Here is a 24,460-nt window from a genome sequence, read left to right as displayed (position 1 = left end):
GGCATCAAGTCCGACAAGGATAAGGAAACTTCCTGCTGGTCATCAAGAACCAAAATCCCAGTCCAGCTAATGAATCAATTCATGTTAAGCAACACTTGGAAGAAGCGCTGTATATAGGTCACAGAACATACTCTAGGCTGTCTTTATTGCACCTGGGCACCACTCTTGACTAACCTGGTTGAGGAGAAAGTGAGGTCTGCAGATGCTGGAGATCAGAGCTGAAAATGTGTTGCTGGAAAAGCGCAGCTGGTCAGGCAGTATCCAAGGAACAGGAGAATCGACGTTTCGGGCATAAGCCTGAAGAAGTGCTTATGCCCGAAACGTCGATTCTCCTGTTCTTTGGATGCTGCCTGACCTGCTGCGCTTTTCCAGCAACACATTTTCAGCTCTAACCTGGTTGAGACCAAAATAACATCGCTACTTGCCTTGGACTATGGCAGGTGATGGGCCTGACAACATTCCACAGTGGTGCTAAAGACTTGGCTCCAGAATTTACCAAACCCCTAACCAAGCTGCTTCAGTGCAGCTACAACACTGATATTTACCTGACAATGCGGAAAATTGTCCAGCTATATCCTGTACACAAAAAGCAGGATGGATTCAACCTGGCCAATTACCATCCCATCAGGCTATTTTCAGTAAAGTGATGGAAGCTATTATCAACAGCATTATCAGAAGCACTTACATGACAATAACACACTCACTGTAACTTCGATTGGGTTCTATCAGGACCATTCAGCTGCTGACCTCATTAAAGCCTTGATGCAAACATGGACAAAACAGCTGACCTCCAGAGGTCAGGAGAGTGTGACTGCCCTTAAAGAAAAGGCCACATTTAACTGAGTGTGATACTAAAAATCCCAAACAACAATGGAGTCACCTGGAATCGGGGGGGAAAACTCTACTGGCAGGAAGGAAGATGATTGGAGGTCAGTCATCTCAGCTCCAGGACATCTCTACAGGTGTTTGTCAGGATAGTGTCCTAGGCACAGCCATCTTTAAATGACCTTGATCAGTTTTTGCCTTGTGTTCCAAGTGAGTGAATAGGCAGAGGCCATGATAGTGATTTTGAGGATTGAGGTGGGTGATAGCACATTGAGGGAAGATTTTGCAGGCAACTGAGATAGTGACAGAGCATGAGCCTTGGTGTGAGGTGGGTAAAGTAGCAGAGATAATGTGTATGAAGTATCAGGGTGAAGATAGTGACATTAATGTTGACGGAGCGGAGAAGATCATTAACCTTCCTGCATTGTTGTGCCTTTCTGACCCAGGGAACAACCTTGGACCAGGTTGGCATGGCACGGTCATAGCCAATCAAAAGAAATGCTGTTTCAATTTCAGAGTGTCGTGGAGTTTTTCTCTTGGTGATCTCTAGTGAGTTTTCTTATGCAATTTCTAGGCACTCATCTCACCTGTACCGTGCTTCCATCTCTCAGTCTTGCATTATCTTGAGAAGTGCTTGCTGATTCTGGGACCTTCTTGATTTCCTACCGCTAGCACCATACCTGAGAACTAATGGTGCATTAGGAGAAATTCCAAGACAAAACTACTCATAAGAGGGAAAAGAGAGCCAAGATAGATAGTGAGGTGCTCAACATTAGTCTGTTCACCTCTTACAAGAGATTCCTTCTCTTAGCTGGAGAGGACCATGATGGCAACCAAATAAGATTCCCACTGCCAAGTGTTGTGCTGCTCTCCCCATTATTATCACTCCGAGTAAATTCTTAACATACTCAAGCTTCCACCTGTATTGCATAACCCATGCTCTGAGAGCATGAATACATATGGACATCAACTCTTCCTCTACCTCTGTGGAAGAAGATGTAGCAGGTAGCAGATCACCTCATAGTGTCGATCATTGTCAAAACGCATAAAATTACCTTGGCAGGTTTGTCAGAGTTACTCAGTAAATTATATCAAAAGATGGGAGGATTCCAGCAATGCCATTTGTATCATGTTGGCTCTGGCTTGGGCATCTGGTAATCTCAAGGAAGATGGGTGGTCTCCATTGTAAAATGGGGAATGGTTTTCTCAGTGCTTATAATTAAAATGGATGCCTGTGAGCTGCTTTAAAGTTTACAGGAACAGAGGGAGCCTGCACTGAAACATTTTGTATCAAAAAGCCATCATTAAGACAATAGGTTGGATTTAGCCAATCAATTTAAGCCAGGCCTTTAGCTAAAAAACCTATTAAATTTAAATCTGATGGTTTTGACAACCTAGGATCAATCCTTGATGACCTATCACTATTTGTACAAAAGAGGCATCTGGAATATCGGTTGAGAGCCAATTGCCATCTGCCAAGAGATAACAGCTCTCAGCTCTTAGAGAAAGCACCATCTACTTACCACGATACTGTGGCACACCATCTAAATTCCTGACAGAAGGATCTACAGAGAAAACATTCCTGACAGAAAAATCAGTAGAGAAGACACTGCAAGTTCCAGAAGACACATAACCTAGTTGTAATCTCAAGAGACTAAATTCTATTGTTTTGTTTTATGAGTGGTACTTTTATTAGAACAGCATACTATTAGAATCATGGAGTATTCAGGAATAGTTGGTAGTTAGAGGGGCATTGTTAATTTGTTCACTGTTAGAGTTGGGTAAATAAATTGTTACTTGTTGATTGTAAAGTGAGCATCAGGGATTTATTTTACTTAACCACTAGAAGTCACTTAAAATAAAGGATTACACGCCTTCTCACATTCCTTTTAACAAATTATAGACAAGGTGCTCCCCTTTGGGTGATTCAATTTTAGTTCTCAGAGGTGAGGTAAACCTCTGCTTTATAACACTATTTACAACGATGAAGTTTCATCCAAGTGTCCTCAGTAAGTTTCCTTCTTTCTCTGTCTCCCACTACATTGATGTACAGTCTTAATTTCTGTACCAGGAGTGAATTACAGTGGAAGTTTGCACTCCAGTTGGCATTGTTTGTTTGAAAGATCAGGGCAGTCATCCCTAATGCCTTTGGATTTAGAGGGTACAGGCCTGGTAAGAGTCTCTTGCTCAAACACAACTCACCCTCGACATGAATTGCTGAAGATTTTGGATGATAATCAGGAAGGAAAGGGAGGGCCAAACACTTTTGAATGCCCTGAGGTGATGATTCTGGAGGTCCTCTGTGGGTACCTGCCAGCACCATCACATCTCTCCAAAAGGAAAGTGTATGGTCAAAATTCCATGTCTCCTACTCGGCTTGCCATCAATGCTGTTCACCTATAGTTACAGCAATAAGGTGCATACTCTTGCTCATCCCTGACAGACAGAATGCTGGTGGCTAGTTTTCTAGTTTGTCAAAAACAGGGGCAGCTAATGAACTTGAAAGACCCTATACAGACAACAAGCAAAACAATGTCATTTACAAAATACCATGCAAGAACTGAGCAAACACTACATTGAACAAACAGGCAGAAAACTTGCCACAAAACGACATGACCCTCTCTCACTAGTATTCTTACATACAGATAAGGAAGGACACCACTTTGAATGGGACAACACGTCCACCCTAGGACAAGCCAAACAGAGACACGCACAAGGATTACTTGAAGCATGGCATTCCAACCAGAACTCAATCAACAAACACATTTAATTGGACCCCATTTACCACCCATTGAGAAAAAGAACAGGAAATGACATAATCAACCCAAAGAAGCCCAAAATATATAAATAGAAAGCAAGACTCATCAGCATTGCTTCATTCGGAGGCTCACTCAAGATGTTACCTAGTATGGTGATTAGATTAGATTAGATTAGATTAGATTAGATTACTTACAGTGTGGAAACAGGCCCTTCGGCCCAACAAGTCCACACCGACCCGCCGAAGCGCAACCCACCCATACCCCTACCTTTACCCCTTTAACCTATCACTACGGGCAATTTAGCATGGCCAATTCACCTGACCCGCACATCTTTGGACTGTGGGAGGAAACCGGAGCACCCGGAGGAAACCCACGCAGACACGGGGAGAATAACGTCTGAAAATGAACCTTCCAGCTCAGCGAGCAAACCTACATCCTGAACTGTAACTTATGTCCAGGATAGCTTGGTTTCTTGTGATGATCAGCCAGACAGAGTGTTGCCTTAATCTCCACTAAGATTTCCTAATTTTCTGCACACAAAGCAGGAAGTGAGCTTTCCTTTCATCTGGAACATTTCCGAAAAATGTTCAAGCCTAAGAGAAGTCCTTCTTTGTTTTCAACATCTGATGTGGTGAGCAGCTGGTCTTTAAATGTGGTACAAGATGTGTGTACTTTGGAAAGTCACCGCATTAGCCAGCTCCTCCATTCTCCAGCTAAGCAATTCCACAGGAGGATGCCTGAGAACCTGGCTGCATCATTGATGAGGTGAATTATGGAAGATTGAAGACAAAACGTTGCTCAGAGTTGCTGCTGACCAGACACCATGAACCTCACTCATCAAGACACTAACTGAAAATCAGAAAATTGCACCTATTGTTTCTTTTGCAACACCAATAGTAAGTAAAATTGGAAGGCACGAAACTTCACATTTGCAAATGGTCTGGAGAGTTACATGCAGGCAAGACCACATAAGGACATTAGTGAGTTCGGTGATTTTTGTAACAATTTATGATGGTTTCTGGCTCACATACTGATACTAGTTTTCTATGATGGATCATCTTAAAAAAAAACAATGATAATATATTTTTAAATCCCAGGACGTTGCCAGAGTTGCAGGGGTGACCTTGTAGAAATTATAACATTATGAGGGGTGTAGTTATGGTAAATAGACAAGGTCTTTTGTTTAGGGTGAGGGAGTCCAGAACTAGAGGGCAAAGGTTTATGGTGAGAGGGGAAAGATTTAGAAGGGACCTAAGGGGCAACTTTTTCACAGTGAATGGAATGAATTGCCTGAGGAAGTGGTGGAGACTAGTACAATTACAACATTCAAAAGACATCCAGATGGGTATATGAATGGGAAAGGTTTAGAAGGATATGGCCAAATACTAGCAAACAGGACTAAATTAATTTAGGCGATCTGGTCAGCATGGCTGAGTTGGACTGAAGGATCTATTTCTGTGCTGTCATCTCTTTGACTCTGGCAATTGCCTTCATGGGATTTGAACCCATGCCCCCAAAGCATTAGCCTATGTTAATGGATTACAGGTTTACTGGTATTATTACTACAATGCCACCATTTCTCTCTAAGACCTATTATCAAACTAAATATTATCTTAAACTGTAATAGATAAGCGTCAACTTTCCGGCAAGTTCAGTGAGTTTTCCTTTATTAATTCATGGATTGTCGCTGGTGGGACTAACATTTACTGATCATCCCTAATTGCCCTGGAGGTGGTGCTAGTGAGGTGTTGCCTTCTTGAACCACTGCATTTGGGTTCCCTCACATCACTTTTAAGGATAAGTCTGATGCAGCAACATGAAGGAATGGAGAGATATTTCCAAGTGAGGATAGTGACTAAGTAGCTATCGTAAAGTATTGGAACTTCATACCATCCCATGAGTTTCAATGTTGCCTCTCTGGGTGAGATTGTTATTTTTTTTAAGATTACTTACAGTGTGGAAACAGGCTCTTCGGCCCAACAAGTCCACACCGACCCGCCAAAGCGCAACTCACCCAGACCCATTCCCTGTTTACCCTTTCACCTAACACTACAGGCAATTTAGCATGGCCAATTCACCTAACCTGCACATTTGTGGATTGTGGGAGGAAACCGGAGCACCCGGAGGAAACCCACACAGACACGGGGAGAATTTGCAAACTCCACACAGTCAGTCGCCTGAGGCAGGAATTGAACCTGGGTCTCTGGTGCTGTGAGGCAGCAGTGCTAACCACTGTGCCACCGTGCCGCTCAGCTGACATAGCTTCTGGACTTGACGTGTGAAAGGACCTTTTCTACACCATATGAATCTATGGAAAAATAGGCAAAACTGACAGCAACTTTCTTATTTCTGAGCATATGCAGTCATTAGAAGATACTGCCTTAATGATAGTTGAGCACAATTAGATTCACTTATTTTTCATGAAAAATCTAGACCATAAATGTTATCCATTTGGAAAGGCCTAAAACTTCTAATATTCATTCTTATTTGGTTAATTCTTAAGGACTTCTCTAAGTACTTTGCTTAATCTCAATCGTATAGTTGTTATAAAAATCCATTTTCAGTCCATGTCCAATAATACCAGAGAACACAGCATTCTATGAGAATGTAACATTTACAGCACTCTCTATTCCCATTGTTGCGAGGTGGCAATATTCAAATGTGCTCATTGATAGGGATGGGGTCTGCTGTAAGCTTTGCAGTAAGTCTCTCAGGATAGTTCTAACTTTGCTGAAGAATAGTTGAAATTATTATAAACAGGGATTGATTAACAATATGTACGTGAAGGAGTATTGAGGGAATCCATAAGATCATACGACATAGTAGCAGAAAATTAGGCCATTCGGCCCACCAAGTCTGCTCCACCATTCAATCATGGCCGATAAGTTTCTCAAACCCATTCTCCTGCTTTTTCCCCATAACCCTTGATCCCCTTGACAATCAAGAAGCTATCTATCTTTGTCTTAAATATACTCAATAACCTGGTCTCTACAGCCTTCTGTGGCAATGAAGGCCATAGATTCACCATTCTCTGGCTGAAGATGTTTCTCCTTATCACTGTTCTAAAGATCTTACCTTTAGTCTAAGGCTGTGCCCTTGGGTCCTAGTCTCTCCTGCCAATGGAAACATCTTCCCAATGTCCACTCTGTCCAGGCCATTCAGTATTGGAGTGCAAAGGGATGTGGGAGTCCTAGTTCAGGATTCTCTCAAGGTAAACTTGCAGGTTGAGTCAGTAGGAAGGCAAATACAACATTGGTATTGATTTTGAGAGGACTAGAATATAAAAGCAGGGATGTGCTTCACAGGTTTCATAAAGCTCTGGTTAGATCACACTTGGGGTACTGTGAGCAATTTTGGGCCCCATACCTCAGGAAGGATGTACTGGCCCTGGAGAGGGTCCAGAGGAGGTTCACGAAGATGATCCCAGGAACGAAAGGCTTATCTTATGAGGAACATTTGAGGACTCTAGGTCTATACTTGATGGAGCTAAGAAGGATGAGGGGTGAGATTTAATCCAAATGAGCAACATGGGTTCTGTGTAAGGAACTGTATTTAATGTTGTTAGCAGTTGGCTATCTCTGTGCTGCTGGATTTCAGGGCAGGTTTTAGGAATTATTAAAAAGCTGGGTGTGGCAGTCAGGGCTTTGAAAATATTCTGGAAGTTATCCTGGAAATGACAGTGGATATTAAAAAAAAAATTTGCTTCATGTAACTAAGCAAGATTAGAGAGCATAGACATTGGAGCCAAAGTATTCCACCCATTGGGTTAGCTCCACCAATGAGATCATGGCTGATCTGATAATTATCAACTCAACTTTCCTGCTTTAAGGAAAGTCTAGGAACAGGTGAAGTGGGTGAAAAGCTGGAATTGTGCATCTGAATAAGTAATGGAATGTGGCTTTTGGAGTCCAGGGAAGTGTGAACTTGAGACACGGAAAATGACAATAGAACCAATTATTCAGGTAGTTCAGAGGGATTTCAAGGCTGCATTGGCAAAACTGAAGAATTGTAATCTTTTGTGAAGTTAAATGAAATTGGATGACACCATGTGCCATTAAAATATAGAGGGAATTGTTGAAAAATTGCTTGTGGTGTAGGATCTGACTTGATTGCACTTGCTGTTTGATGTGTGCTGTGGGGTCTCCAATCATATTACCATATCCTTGATTAGATCTTAAATATGTGTGTTAGAAATAAGTTTTAAATATGTTGCAGATTGTATCATTGTTCTCACGTGAATGGTGCAGTCTTATTTTTTATTCAAAGCTGTAGAATCTGTTGGATTTATTCTCTCAGTAAGTTCTCCGAATCTCACTTTGTCAACTTTAAAAACACATGTTACTGGCTCCTAACAGATTGTAAAAATAATTTGGTGATCTCATCCAAGACTACAATACAAAGTTTCTGGGCTGGTCTGGAATCATAGCAACGGTAAATAATTCTCATGCTCACTTTGGGCAACATACAATAATATTATTTGGATTATTACTTGCCAGGGCCAGAGCTAGTGATGAAAAAGCTCCGTTGATCCTCATTTCTTTGTTTTACTGGGTCTCTGATCTCATTTACATCAGCTATGTAATATTCACCATGTTCCTCTTGTATTTTCTTATCATCATCTTCATCATCCTCAGGCGTATAGGTTTCATCAAATACCTCAGTTGCTGCATTAGTTGTTGGAGGCCAATCAGCAGTACGACTTTCATCTAAATCCAAAGATCAGTCAACTATTAAATAAATCATTTTTCACCAATGCATGAAGATTAAATGATGAAAATCATGGTGGGATACAATAGCTTTTGTTAAAGAAGCTTTGCAACACTGCTTGGTTTGTAAGTTATGAGTGATATTTACTTTTATGCTTGTCACTCACAAAAACAGAAAAAAAACTTCAAAACTGTAGCTGAAATTCGATTAAAATACCCAAAGACTGGGTTTATCCTTAATCAGACAGTATTATAAAGAATGAAAAACATGACATGCAAAATAAGATACATACATTTCACTTCACACTCTTTCCCATTTCCTTCCATTTCAGGTGGACATAAACCACATCTGTAGGAACCAAATGTATTAAAGCAAGAGATTGTTGGAGTGCATGGATTATTTTCACATTCATTAATATCCTCGTGACAGTCAGCACCTGAGGAAAGAAGTTAAGAAACTAACTTACACATTGCAATGGTAGACTGACTCCTGAAATACAGCATATGGAATACTTAAAAATCAGCAATGGTGTATACCACAAGATCCTTTCTTATTTTTCAGCATCTTTTCTCTCCAGAAGGCATCCTGATTGAACTTAGTTCATTGATGCTGGGCACCTTTTAGGATCTCGCTCTACTATGAGTGTAACACTGATATTTCATTGTGTATTATACCAGGAGAGGCATGGCTGTTGAACTGGATCCTATACTCAAAGTCCAGGCACAATTTGAACAGAAGCAGTGCAAAATAATCAGGTGTAGTGACATTAGCCAATTTACACCTTCCTTTCTTAGTTGTCATGTTGCAACTAATTTCTTAACAAGTGCAGAAGTTAGCTATCCACAATCAAGAAATTAGTTTCAATTAAAGATGCCATAAGGACATCAAGCTACAGGAAAGGAAGTATTATAATAAGGAATTTTGTTTGATAATGCTCCAAAGAACAATCTTGGGATGTTTTACTGTAGTGAAGGCTGTTTAATTACAGTTTTTTAACATTTAAAACAGTCCATTCATTGCATAGCCACTTAATTTTTTTTTTCAGTTACCTGACAGTACGTCACTGACCTGACTTACTTTAAAGTTAGCCACTGGAAAAATGTCATATATTCAATTGATGCTCATAGGACTTTTAAAGGATATCAGTGGATCATCTTGTACACCTCTATCATCATCTTGTACACCTCTATAAAGTCACCCATAGAAAAAAATACAAGATGATTAGGGGTTTAGATAGGGTTGACCATGAGAACCTTTTTCCACGTATGGAGTCAGCTATTATGAGGGGGTATAGCTTTAAATTAAGGAGTGGTAGGTATAGGGCAGATGTTATGGGTAGATTCTTTACTCAGCGAGTCCTGCCAGTAGCAGTGGTGGACTCTCCCTCTTTATGGGCATTTAAACGGGCATTGGATAGGCATATGGAGGATAATGGGCTAGTGTAGGTTAGGTAGGCTTGGATCGGCGCAACATCGAGGGCCAAAGGGCCTGTACTGCGCTGTATTTTTCTATGTTCTATATGGATAACACAAACATTATTTAATAAAAGCAAATTACTGCGGATGTTGGAATCTGAAACCAAAAGAGAAAATGCTGGAAAATCTTAGCAGGTCTGGCAGCATCTGTAAGGAGAGAAAAGAGCTGATGTTTCAAGTCTAACTGACCCTTTGTCAAGGCACAACAAAGGGTCAGTTAGACTCGAAATGTCAGCTCTTTTCTCTCCTTACACAAACATTATTAATTTGCAAATGTTTGGCCAATAGCTTGATTAACTATGGAACCAACTAAATAATGTCTAAAATTAGTAGCTGGTGCAGTGGCAAGGTGAACCAATCTCACTGTTTCTTCAACTCTAAATAGCTACTTACCCAAAATTTTATTGAACATGGAAATTTCTATTGTTACACAGTTGATTTAAATTTGTTAAATCAATGCAGTATATTAAGTGAAAATAGGAAAGACAAATGTTGAATAAATACTCAGTGTTGTAACAGCTTATATGAAGTATTTACCTTGAAAGCCTTCTTGACATTTGCATGAATAACTATTTATTTCATCTACACAGTTGCCAATGCCACATGGATTGGATTTGCAATCATCAATATTGACTTCGCAGTAACTTCCTTCAAAACCAAGAGAGCACACACAGAGATACTCTCCACTTCCTGGAGGAAAATTTATGTTTGTAACACAGGTACCTCCATTCAAGCAGTTGCATGGCTTTACAGTGACCTAGTCAAAAAACAGATATAGCATTCTATATTACATGTTGATAGAAGATAGAAATATCTATGTCGCTGTGCATGTCAGAGATAAAGACAACATAATTCTTGTTAAGTAGGTTAGAGGGTAGGTATAGAAGAACTCGGGTATGTAGATGACATTTTGTCCTCCTTTTATTGTCATAAAATGTCTATATTCATATTTTAATGGAAACTGTACACAATTGTAATTATTCTCTCCTGTAACATGTCACTGGAGCATTCTTTGTTCAATCCTTAACCAGAAAATCAGGAATTTACAGTTTAGAAAGTTGACTGCAAATGCATGGAAGTGTAAGTATCTAATATCTTTTCATCAATTTCCTATCGCATTTCAAAAGCAGTGATGAAGTGAAAGACTAACAAGAGAGAAGGAAGTGTTCTAATGTTTTTCCTCAAAATAAATCTTGCTTGTGATAGCTTTGAGGTGATTTAACATACTGACTAGCAGTTGTTAACAAAAGCTGAGTTTTTTACACTTATTTTAACCTGAACCTTCTGCTTATTTGAAGAACATTTAAATTCCAAGGCTATTTTACTAGAGAAACTACCAGCTGTGCAAATATAGAGAGAGAAAATTCATTTGTCATGCAAGATCAAATTTCTTTGTTTTCTTGACCAAGTAACTGTTATCAAAAAAAAAGCTAGCTGGTCACAGGAATACTGAAAATGTCACCTGTCTTCAGTACAGACTTACAACTTCTGAATATTTAGACATTGGGAATAGTGGAAAGTACTTTTCCTAAAATAGTTAAGAATTCAAATCACATTGATGTAGGAATAAATCTGGTGAAAAAGAAGTTTGGATTTCATCACAAATTAGGACCAGGTTTGGACTTGGAACGTGTTCCACAAGCATTAAGCCCATTTCCTTCCTTTGTTTCAATAGCAACTTGTTGGTAGGTCATTATGGTTTGTGTTTGTGTAGAAATTAAGCCTATCCTGTCATTTCCTCCACAACCTCTGCAACAACCTTACAGCTTTAATAAATTACTCTTATTTAAGTAATTTCTTTTTATCCTTATCGTACCCCAAAATGTCACCGGATAATGCCATAAAACATTTTTCAATGTATTTTCAAGATAAACGTGACAATAAATATTCATCATAAATCAACCACCTGCAGGATTATAACATTTTCAGAACATGTTTTATATTAAAGAATGAGAAAATCTTTGTAAGGCAATTGTTATTGATGATAATCTGATAATTTCTGTAAAATGAAAATGCCATTATTAAATATGATTACATTATCAACACCTAGTAAAGTAGATTTAAATCTTTTGTTGTGCTAATATTTTATTGTCAGCAATTCAATATTCTTGGAATCAAACTTTTAAAATGCTGAGTGCATACTACCTTCAAATATTATATACATCACGGTAGAAATAAGTGGTTTGTGGATTGAAATTAGGCTGCCTGAGAAATACATGAACAGTAATAGAGAAACTAACTGTAGAAGAACAAATGAGTTAATACCTTTGTTAAGAAAGCAAAGAAATTTCAAATGAGCAAATGAAGATGCTGCAAATGACCCATAAGAAAATGAGTTTTATTTGGCAATAAAGTGGCAAGGCAATAAGGCTGTAAGGCAACAATGCACCCACTGGACACACACAGCATATGTTAATTCATATAAAAATATCTCTTGTAAATTAAAATAAGCAGAATTTGTGAACCCTTTAGTTTTCTCTTTATTAATTTTTTCTAAGTGCAAATGAAAACTTTTTTTTTGTTTCCATTCTTTGATGTCCTTGAACCACCTAACAATTGTAGTCAGAAAGACAAGCAACTAACTCTGCCAGGTTTTTCCATTCTCAAAAGCTGTTCAGGATTCCACTGATTTTTGTTAAGCTCAACACCAGACAATGTTCATGTGGTTAAAATGAATAATTCTCAAGTGTGGGAATTGGTAGTGACAGAACACCGACATAAATTACTATTTTTACCATCATTAATCCTTACACTAGTCCTCCTGCTTTAACAATTTGGGCACCTTGTTCTGTTTAATGACTGCACTGGATTAACACTTTAGACATTAAAGAATGTCTAAAATTAGTAACTGGTATAGTGGCAAGGTGAACCAATCTCACTGTTTCCTCAAATCTGAATAGCTACTTACCCAAACTTTTATTGAACATGGAAATTTCTATGGTTTCACAGTTGATTGAAATTTGTTAAAACACTGGATTACTTACCTCTAAAACGTACATTATATGTATACATATTCGTGTAAGTATTGACCGAATCCAAGTCCCATATTTAAAATATAGATTGTGCAGTAATTATTTTACTCAAGGAACATAGTTTGTGGATTTCTGTCAAAATATTCATCAAGTTACTGATTCCTGCTGAAAATTTTCAAGTGGAGTGAGAGATTTTTCTTCAGCAAATGAGTTGTAATACTTTAAAATCAACACATAACGTATTGTATAATACAATGGCAATGTTTACTTTTGCTTCCGAAAGTAGACTTTATTGACATTTTCTCATGTTAGATTGGACCCTGGGGCTGGTAGAGAGCCAGAATTTGGAAAATATCTCAGTCCTCAACACTAATATTCCTTATTGTGACAGAAATTCACTCGTCTTCAGAAAAGTTCACAATCGCAAGTGTTCATTTCTGCCTTATGGAAACAGTATTACAGAAACAATCACACTTGTTCTATGTAATGTCCATTACCTCTACTGACACTTTGGTCTCAGCATTACAGTCATCTGTCACAGAAAAAGAGAACATCTGGGATTCCTGTGAAGAAACCTTCCATATAAGAAGTCCTGCAGGAGAAAGATTAGCACCCTTTGGTCCAGCATCAATGTTAAAAACAACAGCAGATCCTTCTGGGTCAGAAGCCAAGAACTGGTACACAAAATTTTCACCAGTAAAAGTTTGAAGTCTTTCTTGTGAATGTTGAAATATTGGAGGTTGGTTATCTGAAAAATAATGATCATGTTACTTCTTACAAAAACAAACAACAGAACAATAAATAATTGATACAGGATATATTTGAATTTTCAAGTGATAGATTGGACAGACCAGTTTCCAGATCATTGCACTGTGAGGCCGATTTATTTGCAGGACCTGGTCACAGTATCTCCACACAAACTACATGTCTCCAACAGCTACCTACAGCAGCTGGCTGACTCTTGGCTGACACCACATTCAACAAGGTTTGGTGTGAAAGCCAGCAGAAAGAGATAAAATTGGGAAGAGTGGACTAAGGTAATCTCAGTACAGTAGAATTAGTGATTTGAATAATATTTATTGATATGCACTTTTTCTCAGAGCAGACGCAGGGCCATTAATTTTTACAACAAAATCTGGTCCAAAACCTTTGAGTTTTCGTCACATGTAAATGATCAAAGTGTGATTTTCTGCTACTGTACGCAGAGTTAAGCATTCCTAGCTTATGTTTATTCATTTTACCAAAATTCACAGGATCTGTTAGTGCTTACTCCTGCTGCTGGGCTCCACCTTATGAGGAGTAAAATTCATGTATAGTGTAATTGCTATAATAAAAATACATACGAACATATGAATCAAGAGTAGCCATTTAGACTTGGTAATCTCTGGCATCATTAACTATTGCAGAATTTTATAAACAGCTGTAAATTATGCAATATGAATGAACTTACTTTCATTAACAAACCAGTCAAATTTTGATTTTTCTGGTCTGCATAAAAGGCAAGGACTAGTTGGATTTGGATCCCCTGCACCATAACAAAGCCCATCAATGTTGCACGTTTTCTCCTGGAAACAAAATTGTATAATTGAAAACAAGCTTTAGCAGAATTTCAAAGACATATGTCAAAAAACATGGTTGCAGTAATCTGAATAACCCATAGCTAAAAATGTACCATGACATTGGGTATATGTACCACCATATACAACAGACACTCACTCGCTTGAGACACCCCCGACTTGCACCCTTAGTAGTAGCTATGTCATCTACTTTCGTCTTTTGTAAAACCTGCTTCTCTTATTGCATGAAGAAACTAATCTACAATAGAGCAGAAAGAGTCAAGACAGGTGGTATGCTGCCAGTCATTTGGTTCCTCATCTCTTATGAGCAGAGATTCCTGACTCTGACTGTCTGGAGTAGGCCCAGGACTGATATCAGTGCCTGCACTTCATACCCCTGAACAAAGCCTGTCCCACTTGTCTGGACCGAGGCCTGCTAATGACTGTAAAAGCTTCTTGGCTTTGTGTCTGCCCTAAATGACTCAGCTAGAGAATGTGATATGAGCCTGGTATCTCTGGTTGCAGGGAAATGCTCAATTAAACAAAGCAAAGGCAAGGCAGGGATGTTGTGAGCATTCAAATAGTCTCAGAGTGAGTGAACTCTAAGACAGTCAGTGAAGAGCCTACAGATGTAATCTGGATCAATCTAGAGCTAGGTAACTGTCTCTGAACATGCAATATCCTTGCTGCAACATTATAAAGATAACTTCCAATGCAGCAGTATAAGGTGGGTTGGAGATGTGTCATGAGGGTTCAGAGAGGCTGGCACATGTTGGTTACCAACATCTTTGGATGTGTGTCACATGTGACTGGTGCCCATGAAGCATCCCCAAAATGTCTGGTGTCCAACTCAGAGGTATTTTGGAGCCAGTTGAACCTGCCCAGAACTCACTCTGGTTGCCATGTTGAATTTTTTCTAACATTTAATTGGCATGATTGGTTTGGCAAGATTGCAACCTGTGGGGAAGTGAACAGATATCAAGGCACTTAACAAGCAATAATGAGACTCAATTGTGGATACTGCTGCCTAGCAAGAATCTTTTAACTCTGCTTATGGAAAGCACAGGAGAAAGTGAGGACTGCAGATGCTGGAGATCAGAGCTGAAAATATGTTGCTGCAAAAGCGCAGCAGGTCAGGCAGCATCCAAGGAGCAGGAGAATCGACGTTTCGGGCCAGAGCCTGAAGAAGGGCTCAGGCCCGAAACGTCGATTCTCCTGCTCCTTGGATGCTGCCTGACCTGCTGCGCTTTTCAAGCAACACATTATGAAAAGCATATACAATGTAGTGGCAATGTTCAGACCTCTAGGTTTGGAGACACAGATTCAAGTCCTACCTGCTCGAGAAGTGTGCAAAAACATATTTGAGCAGGTTAATTAGAAGATATCTACAAGATGCAGTCCGATGATCTCAACATTGAGATGAGCCTCGTGGAACATCTTGTCCAATTTTGTTGTATGTCTCACTATTGCCCACATTACTCTGACACTGATAAATTATTGCTCTATACCCTGATTCAATTCAGATAGCCAGGTGATGAAGCATATAACTGGAACCTTGTTTTTATTTTTTTTTCAACTTGCAGAGACATATTATCTATCACCTACTACATATAAATAGGTACAGAAGTAGGCCCTTCAGGCAGTTCTGACATTCCTCCAATTTCAACAGCTAGTTTCAGACATTTCCTACATATGGTTACAGTGGATCCCAATTAGTGCCTTCTATGAGCAATTTGACAACCAATTAAAATGCAATTAACACTGAGGACTATAAAGCTTACCTTGTCTCCATAATTATACTGAGGGTATGATGGGCATTAACTATGTTCAGAAATGACCATGTTTTTCACTCCTAAAAACACTACCGAGAATAGGTAAAAACAAGTTTTAAAAAAAAATGAAGTGCTGGCGTTAATTCTGCTGTAACAATTAAATTTTATTGCCTGCTTTATTATTGGGAGGATATAACATCACAACTCTGCAATTCCCACAGTCTCCCTCTGGGTGGTGATCTAATTTGGTTATTTGAATTATTCAGAAGCATTACCAAGATTAATGTCTTTGTTGAAATTTAAGATATATCAATTTAATTTTCAGATTAGTCCATTCCAATTTGTATTCATGATTAAGTGGTGAACCAGATTATAAAAGAATATGTCAGAACTCACTCTAACCACATGTGGTGTAACATGCATATTATTGTCCCTTGCCCTAATAATCTCCTGGGGAGACACTTTTTAAAAAAAAACTGACAACAATCTAAGAAAAGCTCTGCAAATGTAAACAAAGTGTCAAAAGACTACAAGAGCTTCATCACATCACCACCTAAACATAATTTACCCCATAGCTTGTAATGCCCCCTTCGCTTGACAACCAGTCAACTTGTTATGGACTACAGTGAATTTATATCACCATATATTCAGGATTTTTATTCTAAATGGGGTATTGTGAAAATGTACATCCTTATATTTAACCTGATACTTTGTGATGACATCATTTCTGGAAGTTGGATGGTTTCAAAAAGAGAGGCAGATGGATGTATGTTACTGCTGTGAGAAGTAATTTCCAAAAGGCCATCAAATTATGATGGAACAGTGAACTAAATGCAGCATAACTCAATGCATTGTGATGCAAATCCATGTTGTGTTCATGTAAAGATATTTATTCTATTGAAATTATGACAGGTAGAGTAACCATATTTAAAGGCCATTAGTTTTGTTTTCAGTTCAGATCAGTAAATATCCCTGTTGAGTTCAGAAGTAAATTTCTCTCCTCATAAGACTTTTTCAGTTCAGCTCAATGGATGCCAGTTGCCCCAGCAGAAGTCTATTTTGTGAATAGCCCAGGCTAAGAGAGTTGGAATAGAATCGATAAAATTTAGGCTCTCAGACTTATGAAGAGTTCATATTGGTAGACTCAACTGTCTCCAAATCTACAGGAAAGAACACAGAAGAAGAAAGTTAAGAGTAAATTGAAGTGTTCAGTTAGGACTGCAATTTTCCTGGACTTGGAGTTTTGTAACAGATTGTGTGGGGAAACAGGGTAGAACTCTGTTTTGATATCTGTGTTAGGATTATTTTAATTTTTGTAAAGCTTGGTTTGATTTCTTCCTTTTTTATAGTAAACTTACATTTTGCTCTTTAAAAAATCTACAGAATCAAGTGAATATGTTTTATGTTTTAATCATCATGTTTACCAAAAATAAAATATGATCTATCAAGCCAGGGTTCTGACTTGTCCAGTAGAACCATCATAGCTGAAAATGTGTTGCTGGAAAAGCGCAGCAGGTCAGGCAGCATCCAAGGAGCAGGAGAATCGACGTTTCGGGCATGAGCCCTTCTTCAGGAATGAGGAAAGTGTGCCAAGCAGGCTAAGAAATAAGGTAGGGAGGAGGGATTTGGGGGAGGGACGTTGGAAATGCGATAGGTGGAAGAAGGTTAAGGTGAGGGTGATAGGCTGGAGTGGTGGTGGGGGCAGAGAGGTCAGGAAGAAGTTTGCAGGTTAGGAAGGTGATGCTGAGTTCGAGGGTTGGGACTGAGACAAGGTGGGGGGAGGGGAAATTAGGAAACTGGAGAAATCTGAGTTCATCCTTTGTGGTTGGCGGGTTCCAGGCGGAAGGTGAGGCGCTCTTCCTCCAGCCATTGTGTTGCTATGGTCTGGCGATGGAGGAGTCCAAGGACCTGCATGTCCTCAGATTTATCCAGTTTCCTCATTTCCCCTCCCCCCACATTGCCTCAGTCCCAACCCTCGAACGCAGCACCACCTTCCTAACCTGCAATCTTCTTCCTGACCTCTCTGCCCCCACCCCCACTCCGGCCTATCACCCTCACCTTAACCTCCTTCCCCCTATCGCATTTCCAACGCGCCTCCAAGTCCCTCCTCCCTACCTTTTATCTTAGCCTGCTTGGCACACTTTCTTCATTCCTGAAGAAGGGCTCATGCCCAAAACGTCGATTCTCCTGCTCCTTGGATGCTGCCTGACCTGCTGCGCTTTTCCAGCAACACATTTTCAGCTCTGATCTCCAGCATCTGCAGTCCTCACTTTCTCCCAGTAGAACCATCAGCTGGGATCATAACATGTATGTCAGTTAGTCCCACTATCTCTGTTACATATCTATCCACTTTGACTTGCCCATACGCCTAAAAACTTTAAGTCACAGCCCAATTTTCTTTTTTGAACAGTCATATCATATCAAACCAAGAGGCCTTTAGAATGATGAGTATGATCTGTTTCTGGGATTCAATTGCTTACTGCTATTTTCAGCAATTTTGCCACTCTAATATAAGGTTATGGTTGGTTGGTGAACTCGCATACTGCTCTCCTGCCCTTCTTGGTTTAATTGCAGGAGGGGGTGACTATTTCAACCACCCTCCAACATCTCTTACCCCACCAATTCTGATGGAGCTAAGACTGTGCTATTAATAGATCAGTTTACACTTATTTAGAGACATTGTGAATCCAAAGGAAATACTAGTCGTGACTCAAGAAGAAAGAAAAACAGCAATTTTCCTCTCGAAATATATTGCATCTCCTACTTTCTCATAAGCTGGAAATCAAACAAATACATTCACTTTATGCCTCTCCATCTTGTGCAATCCTTGAAAGTGGAGTTGCAGGTAGATAGGATAGTAAAGGAGGCGTTTGGTATGCTTTCCTTTATTGGTCAGAGTATTGAGTAACGGAGTTGGGAGGTCATGTTGCGGCTGTACAGGACATTGGTTAGACCGCAGTTGGAATATTGCTTGCAATTCTGGTCTCCTTCCTATCAGAAAGATGTTGTGAAATTTGAAAGGGTTCAGAAAGGATTTACAAGGATATTGCCAGGATCGGAGGATTTGAGCTCTAGGGAGAGGTTGAACAGGTTGGGGCTGTTTTTCCTGGAGCATCAGAGGCTGAGGGGTGACCTTATAGAGGTTTACAAAATCATGAGGGGCATGGATAGGGTAAATAGACAAAGTCTTTTCCCTGGAGTGGGGAGTCCAGAACTAGAGGGCATAGGTTTAGGTAGAGAGGGGAAAGATGTAAAAGAGACCTAAGGGGCAACGTTTTACACAGAGAGAGGTACATGTATGGAATGAGCTGCCAGAGAAAGTGGTGGGGGCTAGTACAATTGCAACATTTAAGAGGCATTTGGATGGGTATATGAATAGGAAGGGTTTGAAGGGATATGGGCCGTGTGCTGGCAGGTGGGACTAGATTGGGTTGGGATATCTGGTCAGCATGGACAGTTTGGACCGAAGGGTCTGTTTCAATGCTGTACATCTCTATGATTCTATAAGTAAACAGACAGGTAATGCTTTTCAAAGGAAACAGAAAATAGGAGCAAGAGGAGGCCAGACACTCCACGTTCTTACACTGTGACCTCAGCTTCTGGAACATGACGCCTCAGAAATGACTCTATGACTCTATAAGGAGACTAAAACTACATGCAGTACTTTAGGTGTTGTCTCACTTAGGCCCATGCACAAAGAGGGAAGACATCCCTACTCTTGTAGTTGAATCTTCTCTCTGTGAAGACCAACATATCCTTTGCCTTAATGACTGCCTGATGTACCTGCATGCTTACCTTTAGCAAACAGTGTTCAAGGACAGCCAGGTCTCATTGCACATTCCCCTCTTTCAGGCTATAGCTATTCAAATAATCATCTGCTTTCCTATTTTTGCTCCCAAAGTGGATAATCTCACATTATTCTGTGTTTACCATTCGTTTGTGCACTCAGTCAGATTGTCCAAATCACATTGAAGAATCTCTGCATCATCCTCACGGCTCAACCTCCCTCTCAGCTTTGGGTCATCTGCAAATTTTAATTTATATTGTGAACAGCTTGGGATGTAGCACTGATCCCCATGGTACCCACTCATCATTGCCCACCATTCAGGAATAAAAAACTTTTTAAATAAAAATTCGTTCACGGGATGTGTGCATCACTGGCTGGGTCAGCGTTTATTGCCCAGAGGGCAGGAAAGAGTCAACCACATTGCTATAGACCACACCAGGTAAGGAAAACAGTTTTCCTTCCTCAAGGACATGAGTTAACCAGGTGGGTTTTTCTGACAATCGACAATGGATTCATGGTCATCATTAGACTCTTAATTCCAGTTTTTTTTTATTGAATTCAATATTTACTATCTGCCATGGTAGGATTTGAACCTGGGACACCATAATGTTACTTGAGTCTGTGCGTTTAAAAAATACTGTGATAATACCACTAAGCCAACACCACCTCTTTTTGCTTTCTGTCTGCCAACAATTCTGCATCCATGTCAATATGCTAAGAGGCATTAAAGTCCAAATCCCTTGCGCTTTAAATTTACATGCTACTTTCTTATGTGCGAACTTATCAAAAGCGTTCTGAAGATCCAAATAAACCACATCCATTGATTCCATCTTATCTACTCTATTTGTTATGTTCTCAATTTCCCTTTCGTAATTCCATTTTGACTCTGTCTAATCTTGCCACTATTTGCCAAAAATTCATCCATTAATTCATTTGTAATGGACTCTAGCATTTTTCTCTAATTCCCAATCATTTTGCTTCCCTTCTTAAATAGAGAGATTATATGAGTGAACCCTAACCATAACCCTCCAACCTGTAGGAATCGTCCAGAGGATGAATCTTGAAAGATAAGCAGCAAATCATCCCCTATTCCCACTTCAGGTTATTACACGATAATATTTATGTTAATCACAAAGTTTATACCTCCCTATACAGGCTGTGTAAAGATTGCTTGAGGGGAGCAAAATGCATTAGCCATTTGTTGTTCAGCAAAGCATAAGGACCATCAAGCAAGTATATCTACAGGACAGATGGCCAGATATACTTTCAGCCTCATTACAAACACTTGGCTGAGCCCAAAGATAGTTATGGCTGCACTGGGGAAAGAGGGAAGAGGACTTACAAATTCTAGGGAGCATGAGACGCTCAGCAGAAATAAAGGCAGTGGGGATGGAGGAAATATCAGAGTTGAGTGACTGAGACTCTAACAATCAAGACTGTAAATATGCCAATGTGCAGTAAATAGGTGGATCTTCGAGACTGCTATTCTTGCAATCTGCCCATTTCTGTCTGAAACTCAAGTAGGGTGGACAGAGGCATTCTTAACATGAGAGATTTTCAGAGTGGAAACTCTCTATCTTTGGATACTTGTCCACAAATCCTCGAAGGTGGAAGGACAGGTAAATAAGGTACTTCAGGCGGCATATCGGACACTTCTCTCAATCAATTATGGCATTGATTATAAAGAGCAGAGGTGCTATTTGAAGATATACATGCCTTTTTTTTTATAAGGCCACAGTTCAGTTCTGGTCACACTACAAGAAGGATATGATTACACTGGAGAAGGTGTAGAGGAGATTCATTAGGACATGACTAGGATGGAGCATTTTAGTGATGAAGAAAGGCTGGATAAGCGGAGGCTGTTTTATTTGAAGCAGAGAAGGTTAAGGGGGACTTGATTGAGGTGTATAAAATTATGACAGGCATGTATCGGGTGAATAAAAATCAATTATTCCCTTTAGTTGAAGAGTCAATAATGAGGGGGCCTAATTTTAAGGTGAAAGTCAGGAGGTTCAGAGGAGATTTGAAGAAAACTGTTTTCACTCAGATGATGATGGGGTCTGAAATAAACTGCCTGGGAAGGTAGTTAAGGCAAGAAACGTCAATTAAAAACAAAATACTTGTATGAATATCATAACATTCAAGCCTGGGGGGGCTCATGCTGGAAAGTGGGACTAGTATTGATTCAGGTAGCTTTGGCAGTATGGACGTGATGGGCCGTAGGGCCTCTTTTGCACTGAATGATTCTATGATTCCCTTTTTCTTCAGAAAAATCTGGTGCCATGTCGTTTTCTTATCAGCCTCGAATAATATTGCTATTTTTTAGATCCTGTCTTTATAACTAAGAGTCCTTCATCTTTGTATTTTCTTTATAGCCATGGTTTACAATTTTATAACTTCACCAAATACTGTGAAACACTTAAGAGTACTTGGAATAATCCAACAGGCAGAAAGGGAAAGGTACATTTTACTCAGGAGTTCTGTGTCGAATTGTTTGTTGGAAGGTTGTGGTTTTGCTGAACATTATAATGTTGCACTGACCTCAAAGGAATAAATATTATGTGCAGAAGTGTTCTCAGTGTGAAATTGGGGGCACTGGCTGACTTCTGATGATAACTTGGGGAGGGAGCCTTAGATCTGCTCATAGTCAATAACACTGATGGCGTTATTATCAAAGCAAAATCCAAACAATTGACTTTTCCCTCTCCTGGTGCCAACTCAGAAATTGCTAGATACATTAAATTCAACTTCACAATGTTTCTTGGTGGTATTTGAACTCTCAAATATCAGGGCCTCCTACCCAGTAGTATAAAAACTACCCAGCTGTGCTCAAAAGACTGACAACAGTTAATGCAAAGACTGATCACTACCAGCTTGTGTTTTAATCAATCATGCATCAGCAGAAAACAGACTCTTCAACCTCTTGCTGTTGCTGTGTAAAATAATGTTTTCAGGTCAGTAGCACAGTTTCTGATCTTACCTTTAAAGTGCAGAGTCCAGAGATTGGCACACATGTTTGACAAGCTCCATTAAAGACTGTTAAAACCCGAGTGTTGCTATACATGTAACCATCATTTGAAATCTGTCAGAGAAAAAGAAATTATACTTCTGTGGAATACAAATAGACACATTATTTTATTTATGAATAATTTTATAATTTGACATTGTTGTCATTTCTATATATCATCCGTGCCCATATGCTGTGATCACAAATTTATGGAACTAACTTTTATTTGTTCATAGGATGAAGGCATTGCTGGCAAAGCTAACATTTATGCCCATTCCCAATTGCCCTCAGAAAGGTGGTCAGTCATCTTCTTAAATAACTTCAGCCTGTATTGGCAGACACACATTAGCGCTGCCAGGAAAGGAGCACTTATTTTGACCCAGCCACTGTGAAGGAATGTGTTAGAGTTCCAAGTCAGGATGAAGTGGGGCTTGGAGGAAGATTGCGAATGTTGATGTTCTCATGCATCTGTTGCCCTTGACTTTCTAAGTAGTAGAGGCCAGAGATTTAAAGGTTCTGTTGAAAAAGCCTTGGTGAGATACTGCAGTGCATCTTGCAGATGGTACATGCTCTTACCATTGTACATTGTCAGTGGAGAGCGTAAATGTTTAAGTCAAATGCAGAGACTTGGGGGTTCAGGTGCATAGATCTTTAAAATGCCACAAACAGATGCATGAAATAGTGTCATAGAATCACAGAGATTTACAGCATGGAAACACACCCTTCGGTCCAACTTGTCCATGCTGACCAGAGATAAATAATCAAGAATGCTCGAGGAATATTGGATTTTAGACCTGAGGGACTGGAGTATAAAGATGCATAGGTTATGCTGCAGCTATATAAAATCCTGGTTACCCACTTGGAGTACCGAGAGCAGATATGGGCACTACACCTTTGGAAGGATATACTAGCCTTGGCGAGAGAGTACAACATAGGTTAACAAGAATGATACCTGGACTGAAGGAATTAAGTTATTTGCCTGAATTAGGCCTGCTTTCTTTAGAATTTAGAAGGTTAAGTGGTAATCTGTACAAAGTAGTCAAGATCATAACAGGAAAATATTGAATATATAAACTGTTTCCACTGACTGGTGATTCTAGTACTTGAGCCATAGGCTAAGAATTAGGACCAAACCATTTAGGAGAGAGGGTAGGAAGTATATCTACATACAAAGGGTGAGGGTTTGGAATTTCTAATAACTCAGGAAGCCTGACTGAAAAGGAATATCATTTCGTGTTGAACACCAAAATAGAGCTACTACTCGTGGCGTACAACGACTAGTCCCAGACTGGGGTAAACAGCTCTAGAGTCGCATTCCTCAGTCTGCTTTACTTATAAGTATATTTTCTAATCAATCTACTCAGTCCCCAGGTGGGACTTAAATCCAGACCCCCTAGGTCAGAGGTGGGGACACTACCACTACATCACAAGAGGCCTTTAGGTACTTTTTAAAAACAGATATATGGAAGGGCTATCACACACAATCAAATGGTTGTTCTTCTTATCACCAAAACCTTTTATTTGTTTTTAACCACTAACCATCACCAGTAAATCACCTGTGTTGCAGTTAGGTGTGTACAAGTGAAACTCTTTACAGGCG

General features: G+C 39.6%; 1 protein-coding gene across 5 annotated transcripts in view; it reads right to left on the bottom strand.

The window, feature by feature from the left end:
• Positions 1–24,460, bottom strand: part of vwde (von Willebrand factor D and EGF domains) — a 205,338-nt gene that overhangs the window by 44,472 nt on the left and 136,406 nt on the right. For all 5 annotated transcript variants that reach the window (XM_043689848.2, XM_087987120.1, XM_043689849.2 and 2 more), the window contains 6 exons: positions 22,834–22,935; positions 14,189–14,303; positions 13,236–13,486; positions 10,304–10,523; positions 8,584–8,727; positions 8,078–8,290 (listed from right to left, as the gene is read on the bottom strand). In XM_043689848.2, coding sequence (XP_043545783.2) covers positions 8,078–8,290; positions 8,584–8,727; positions 10,304–10,523; positions 13,236–13,486; positions 14,189–14,303; positions 22,834–22,935 — 1,045 coding nt within the window. The remainder of the gene's footprint in view (positions 1–8,077; positions 8,291–8,583; positions 8,728–10,303; positions 10,524–13,235; positions 13,487–14,188; positions 14,304–22,833; positions 22,936–24,460) is intronic.

This window comes from Chiloscyllium plagiosum, unplaced genomic scaffold, assembly GCF_037043375.1.
Source record: "Chiloscyllium plagiosum isolate Xiang-an unplaced genomic scaffold, Cpla_swu_hap1 HiC_scaffold_5, whole genome shotgun sequence".
Lineage (NCBI taxonomy): Eukaryota > Metazoa > Chordata > Chondrichthyes > Orectolobiformes > Hemiscylliidae > Chiloscyllium > Chiloscyllium plagiosum.
The sequence above is the reverse complement of the archived record's forward strand: the minus strand, read 5'-3'. Positions and strand labels throughout refer to the sequence as shown.